Source organism: Octodon degus, unplaced genomic scaffold, assembly GCF_000260255.1.
Source record: "Octodon degus isolate 3935 unplaced genomic scaffold, OctDeg1.0 scaffold00079, whole genome shotgun sequence".
NCBI lineage: Eukaryota > Metazoa > Chordata > Mammalia > Rodentia > Octodontidae > Octodon > Octodon degus.
The window spans coordinates 6,624,430-6,631,734 of NW_004524655.1; the positions used below are offsets into that span (position 1 = coordinate 6,624,430).

General features: G+C 50.3%; 1 protein-coding gene across 2 annotated transcripts in view; it reads left to right on the forward strand.

The window, feature by feature from the left end:
* Positions 1–2,381: 2,381 nt before the first annotated feature.
* Positions 2,382–7,305, forward strand: part of Acads (acyl-CoA dehydrogenase short chain) — a 17,031-nt gene continuing 12,107 nt past the window's right edge. The window contains exons 1-2 of one of the 2 annotated variants that reach the window (XM_023720984.1): positions 2,382–2,501; positions 3,678–3,844. In XM_023720984.1, the coding sequence (XP_023576752.1) occupies positions 2,456–2,501; positions 3,678–3,844 (213 nt within the window). In that variant the 5' untranslated portion in view covers positions 2,382–2,455. The remainder of the gene's footprint in view (positions 2,502–3,677; positions 3,845–7,305) is intronic. The other variant, XM_004636263.3, reaches the window with a different exon arrangement.

Below are 7,305 nucleotides of genomic sequence, written 5' to 3' on the forward strand. Positions count from 1 at the left end.
TTCTAAGTTCCGTTATTGAATATTATAGGTGTGTAAACTCAGCAAAATATTCTAAAAGAGTCCAGTAGCCCATAATAGCATTGGGTCTTCTGTTTAACTGACAATGTCAGAAATTATTGACCTGAGTCCCCCACAGCTCAACTTAACAGCATGGCTTTATTTCTTATAATTTCGTTTTCATAAGAAGCTTTCTTTTAAATGCCCCCTTTAAAACTGAAAGGATGGGGCTGGCCAGATAGCTCAACAGATTAAAGCACCTGCAAGCAGGCTCAGGGGCAAGGGGTTCAATCCCTGGCCTGCTGTGCCGGCCCCATCCCTGGGGGTGCACTGAGACCGCAATTGAGACTGTGTAATCCCAGCTCTTGGGAGACTGTAAACAGGCAGATCACTATGAGTCCATTTAGTAGTGAGAACCTGTAGACCCTTCCCTAAAATACAATAAAATAAATAAATAGATAAATAAATAAATGAAAGGATGGGCCTGGGAAATAGCCGAGCAGTCTAAGTACCTGGCTGGCAACTGCAAAGACCTGGGTTTGATCCCCGGTACTGCATGACATGTCAGCCATCGAAACTGGGCCTGGAATCCTAGCGCTGGCAGGCTGAAACAGGAGGATCACCATGAGTCTGAGTCTGAGACAGAGAACCTCTACCAAATACATAAATTTAAAAAAAAATAAAAAATATGAGAGAAAGCACAAAAGGTCCTGAGTTTGATCCCCAGGGTGTGGTGGTGTGCACCAGTAATCCTAGAACTCAGCAGGCTGAGGCAGGAGGCTCATCCTGGGCTATGTACACATTAAAGGCTTTGTTCTCTGTTCCTGCCCACAGCCCAGGGCTGGAGATTGAATCCAGTGAAGCAAATTCTTTACCACTGAGCCACCCCCACCCATGCCAAATATGGGCTTGCTACATTGCCCAGGCTGGCCTTGAACTTGTGGTCCTCCGGCTCAGCTTCCCTAATACTGGGATTACCAGCATACAGTGCCATACACAGGCATTCTTCATCTTTTTATTTTCCCCAAGGAAGTGGAACAAAATCTTGAAAGAACATGGCTGGGTTATGGGCAGAAGTGTAGCTGGGGCTATGTGGGTGCTGGGAGACTGTGGGAAGCACATCAGTACTTGGTGCAGCACATCAGTACCTTGTTGGCAAGTGAGACCTTCAGAGCCTCTGGAATCGAAGGTGCCCTGACCAGGAGGTGAGGGGTCAAATGCATGGCCCTGAACCCAACTGGGAGAAGGGAAGACAGTGTAAGAGAAGTAGCTCACTTCGCAACTCACTTTTCAACCTCAGGGCATAAGAACTCTTCCTTTCCTAGCAACCCCCTTCCATGGACCCAAACACTGAGCAGGAAGCTGGACAAGGCCCTTGCCCCTAAGGGACCCAATGGTGCCAGTAAGGAGATAAACAGTACATTTGAAGCCAGCCTTGGTAGTGCCAGTGTGTAATGCTAGCATTCTGGGGGTCCGAGGCAGGAGGATTGCAAATTCAATCTTAGTCTAGGAGGAGGCATGTACGAACACACACACACACACACACACACACACGCACGCACAGCGGAGACAAAGTACCGAGAAACATTTTCTTGGTATATTAGGGTTTTGGCTTTGCTATTGGTTTTATTATTTTTTCTATGGGTTTATTTATTTATTTTTTAGTGGTACCGGGGATTGAACTCAGGCCCTTGCACTTGCCAGGCAGGCACTTAATCTACGGAGCCATTTCCCCAGCCCTTTTCTTGGTATAAGCAGGCGTGGGGAACGCAGGGTGGGGCTGGCACAGATGTGGGCAAGGGTAGGTCTCGGCTCTCTGGGCTATGGATTTTACAAGAAATGTGGCTGCTGCTGAGGCTCCTAGGCTCAAGGTTTTGTCTCACCACGTAGTTCAAACTGGCCTCAAACTCATTGCACAGTCCAGGGTGGCCTCGAACTTGCAGCAGTCCTCCTGCCACAGCCTCCCGAGTGCTGGAATTACAGGTATGCACCACTACGCCAGCGGTTTGTTTTTGTGGGTTTTTTTTTTTTTTTTTTTTCTTTTTACACAGCATCTCGCAGCGTTGTCCAGGCCGGCTGCGGACTGCTGAGCGCTCCTCCTCCTCCGGCCTCTGCCTCCCACGTGGCTGGGACTCCAGGCACCTACCTTGCCGCCTGACTTCTGAGGACTGCTCTCTTACTATGCATTCAAAAGGCCTGCATGGCCCTTCTGCAAGGCCCATTCTTTGCTCATTTTGTTTTCTTTTTTTTTTTTTTTACTGACTAGGCCGGGGACAGCAGCGCGCCAACTCCTGGGACTTCCTCCGCAGCCCAGGGAATCCCGGCGTCCCGGAGGGCGGGTCGCGGGAGGCCCCGCCCCGAGGCCCTGGGGCGTGGCTGTATCGCCGGGCCCGTCCCCTGCAGTCCGGAACAGCGCTCACCACCGGAGGTCGCGGGAAGGCCGAGCCTGTCCAAGTCCATGGCCGTCGCGCTGCTCTCCCGGGCCTGCGGCCCCCTCCGCGGAGGTGAGTGCGTTCGGGCTGCGGCAGCCCACGGCCTGCGTCGTCGCGACCGGCCCCGCTCAGCTCCCCGGCCGTTTGGCGGCTCCCCGCGGCGTGCGGCCTGTGCCACGGTAGGGCTGTCCCCGGGCCCTGCAGGCCTGGCCCTTCAGGGCTCCACTGCTCCAGCCCCAACCCCTGCCAGCTGGGTTCGAACCGCGGCACCCACACCCCTCTGTGCCACCCATGTGGAGTTCCGGACGCGCCGACCTCGGAGCCAGGTCCGGGATTGAACTTGGACTCAAGTCTGTGACCTTGGACAACATGCTTAATTGTCCTCTGGCCTCAGCTGGCCCAAGTGTAGAATGGCCACAGCGATTGTGGTTGCTATTCTCAGAGAGTTTTTAGCAAGATTAAACCATCGGGTATGGATAACAGTACAGCGCCAGGCACATAATAGATGTCCATGATGTTAGCACTGTTATGTACCATTTCCTCCAAATCTTTCCCACCGTGTCTGTCGCCTTAGGCATCTGTGGCCCAGGCATCCTTGGCTGATGGAGGTCCACCCTCATTCTGTTAACAACAGGGGAAGCTTTTATTGCAGACTGTGCTAAGTGCCAGCTGTACTGTTTCTCTTTTTTTCTTGTTTGGTACCAGGAATCAAACTCAGGACCTGCTTGCCAGGCAGGCGCTATGCCGCTGAGCTATATCCCACCCATTCCCAGGAATGGAGTACTACTGTGGAAGAGAGCTGAGGCTCAGTGAAGTTAAACCCATTCCAGAGGTCGCAGAACTGGGGTCCTATTGTTGTTGGTGTCATACTGAGGCTTCAAGTAGTGTCTGCACAGTGTTGAACCAGCACAGGAAACATTCCCTGAGCCTTGGCACAGTGTTTGTGGTCTTGCTCTGTTGCCCAGGTTGGCCTTGATCTCTAGGGCTAAGAGTGATCCTGCCTCAGCCCAGGGAGTTACATGGGACTGCAGGCTGATAATTCTGTTGTGGACCCAGCCCGTGCATGATGGGATGTTTCGTGGCCTCAACCACTGGGTGCTAATAATATTCCCTTTTCCGATTGTGACACGCAAAAATTATGGCTAGACGTTACTCCCCCACAGAGTAAAATCCTACCTGTGATGAGCTTCTAGTTGATCATGATTATTACTACTCAGGATCTCTTGTGTTGACTTCTTTCACTGCCAGCAGCTCTGCACCCCTGGGACTGTCGGTGGCTACACACCGTTTACCATTCTGTGGAGCTGCCCGAGACCCACCAGATGCTGCGTCAGACCTGCCGGGACTTTGCCGAGAAGGAGCTGGTTCCCATTGCAGCCCAGGTGGACAGAGAGCATCTCTTCCCAGCGGCACAGGTGAGAGCTCCAGCCTCAGTGGTGAACTCATGATTTGTGAAAGGGCCAGCCTTTCTGGGCTCTACTTGTCTGTTTTAGTGATCCCATGTACTTGTTCTGCGGGTCTGGGGACCAGTCTTTTGGCTTAATGAATGTCATGCGGTCAGTTTGTGGGCCTGGACTGTGGGAAGATCCAGGGTCCCCAAAGCTGATAGGCAGGTTCTGTTGTGGTTACAAAACTCAGCGGGGCTACTCATAGGGATTTTTGTTCTCTTATTTAATCCATGCACTGCTGTATCTCTACTTAGGCTAGTTTCCATTTTTCGCCTTCTGAAATGATTGCCCGTATTAAAGGACAGAATGTTTGTCAGATACAAGTTGCCTGGCACTTGAGTAATGGTAGCTGTTTATGCTGTACTTGTCGTTGTCATTACCGTCAAAGAAACAGAAGCGGGAGAAGTGAAGCGACTTTCCACAGCTTGCTGGTGTGCACAGCTAGACCTCAGAGCCTGAGTCTGGCTCCCTCAAAGCCCTTCTCTTCTGCCATCCACGCACATGGCCTAGAGACCCAGTAGGCGGCATGGAGACCTTGCTTAGTTGGGAATGTTACTGTTGGGCCTCCCTGGCCCCTGCCCCCACAATCCCTACCACATTTGTGACTTAGTGGCCTCGCCTGGCATTTCCACTTTACCTTTCAGTGCCTTGTTGGGGGTGTGGAAAAAAAAAAAAAGCATGAATTCTGGGAGGAGAGGAAGGCAAGACACAAACAGACTGGGGAGCAGCAGGGACAGTTTAGGGGCACATCTCCCAGGGCCATTGCCCAAGACTAAACTGTGTGGGGGAATATTCCTGCCAGAGGACAGACTGCCCATATTGTCCCATATCGTTGGACGCTGTCACTTTATTACCACTGTCACAGACATCAGTTAACTTTGTGTCAGAAAGCTGCTGCCAAACGACAGTGTTTTGTCCACCTAGTCTTAAATCCTCTGGCACAGTGCTTTCCGGCTTTCTCTCTGGGGCTGGAGTTAACCCCTATGGTGGTGGCAGAAGTGGCGCTTGAAGGAAGTGGTCGGGGATAGTGGCTTCTCCTACCTGGCACAAGGATACAGCTCCAGATGGGTTTCCTGAATGTATGAGGGTAGATGATTTTGTCTGTACTTTGTTTCATTATCTGTAATCAGGTGTTTCCAGCTCTGTAATCTCCTAATCCTGCACTCATCTGCCCGTTTGCTCGAGATCTATATGTGGTCCCAGATGTAGCAGATGTGTCGAGTTCAGCAACCTGTGGGCGGCTCGCCTCCTTTTTTCTGAATGTTACAAGAATATTTTTAGAAGGAAGTTTTGTTTCTTTTTTTTTTTTTAAACTATTATTTATTTGTGTGTGTGTGTGTGTGTGTGTGTGTGTATGTGTGTAGCCAGCTCAGCCCACCAGGGGGCGGGGGCTGGCTGGCATGTGGTGCTGGGGGATTGAACCGCAGTCCCTGTGATTTGCTAAACTTGTTCTTAGACCACTGAACTATCTCACCAGCCCCATGGAAGTTTTGTTTCTTATGCACATTAACTATATTGTCTATTTTATACTCATGGCCCACGATAATTCCTCTTTATTCAGCATGGCCAGACATGGCCAGGCAAGCCAAAAGGTTGGCCACCCATAAGCTGGGGAGGAAGAGGAGCCCTGGATCTGCTGATCTGTTCAATCTGCAATTGAGCCACCACTTGTTTGGTGGCTGCAGTGGTCACTCCTCGATGTGTGAGTCTCTGGGGCTGAGGGCCAAGCCCTGTTTGCTTTTTACTTTTTTATTTTTAATTGCTGGGGATCAAACCCAGGGTCTTAAGGGCCAGCCAAATAGCTCAGTGGATTAAAATGCCTGAAGGCAGGTTCAGGGGCTGGGGTTCGATGCCCAGGCCTGCCCTGCGTGCCGGCCCTACCCCCCAGGGGGGCGGTGCTGAGACCACAGTTGAGACTGGGTGTGGTGGTGCGCCCTGTAATCCCAGCTCTTGGGAGGCTGTAAACAGGCGGATCACTACAAGTCCAATCTAGTAGTGAGGCCCTGAACACCCTGTGGACCCTTCCCTAAAATACAAAACAACAACAACAAAAGCAAACAAAGTTTGTTCCCTAGTTCCTTCCTTTTGCTCTTATCCCTGATCCTGTATGTTGCTAAGTTCCCAGTTACAAGGTGACTTCAGGGGAAGCAGGCAGAAGGATGAGAGGACTAGACACACACAGGCAATAGACATGTTTGCACAACGCCAGACAATACAGTGAGTGTCTCTGAGGGTTGGTAGGGGCTGTGGATGCAGCCCAGCAATGGAGCATTTGCCTGCTATTTGTGTCAGTTCAGTGAGCAGCCCCACATTTACACACACCAAAGAAAACCCCAAATTATAATAGCGATCCTGGATCGGTGGCTACCAATTGGAATCTTTACAGTTCAGGGGTAAATATCTATATACTGGACTCCTTGAGTCTTTAGGACAGCACAGTAAGGTAGTTATTTTCACTTTTCAGAAGAAGAAACTAAGGGGCCTGGGAGATGGCTCAGTGGAATAAGTGCTTCCCTGGCAAGCGCAAGGGCCTGAGTTCAATCCCCAGTTCCACCAAAAAAAAAAAAAAAAAAAAAAGAAGAAGAAGAAACTGAAGCCAGAGGTTAGTTTCTTTCTTTCTTTTTTTTTTTTTTTAAGTGGTGCTGGAGATTGAACCTGGGGTGCTCTACACTGAGCTGCACATCCAGCCCTTTTCATTTTTGTTTTGGGGCAGTCTTGCTGAGTTGCCCAGGAGTGTTTGAACTTTCCATCCTCTAGCCTCAGCCTCCCAGAGTGCTGGCATTAGTTTCTTTCTTTCCCTTTTTCTGCCTTCCCTGTCCTCACCCTCCCTCCCTTCCTTTGTTTTGCAGTGGTATAGAGGAAAGCCAGGCCTCAGACAGGCTAGGGAGCTGCTGCTGTCCCACGGAGCAGCCCCAGCCCTGCAGGTCCCGCTGCTCCCGGAGCAGCTGCGGTGGGGAGTGAAGGAGCCCCAGCGCACTCCTGAGCCACCCCTGGCCTACCGCTAATGTTTTCCTGACAAAGTTTTGATGTTTTTTCATTTGTACTGTGTATGTTTACTCAAGAATTTTTTGTTCCCCAGTAAAGTAGGTTTACAAGGGTCAAAGGGAGGGACTTCTGAGGCGGGTAGGCCAAGAATTTGGTGGATGAAGGTGCCAGTTTCTATTTTACATGGCTGGTTTTGTAACTTTAACTGACCTTTAGTCTTTTTATGTCCAAACTAACAAATAAAAGAACAGTTATGACTTTATAGTGTCATTTTGTCACAAAGGTAAATAAGAAACAGAATGGTGTCTCCAACCAGTTTCAGACTTTGTAACTTTGAAAAGAATTCTTGGGGCCAGGGAGATGGCTCAGTGGAATAAGCACTTCCCTGGCAATGCAAGGGTCTGAGTTCGATCCCCGGTTCCGCAAAAAAAAGAAAAAAAAAA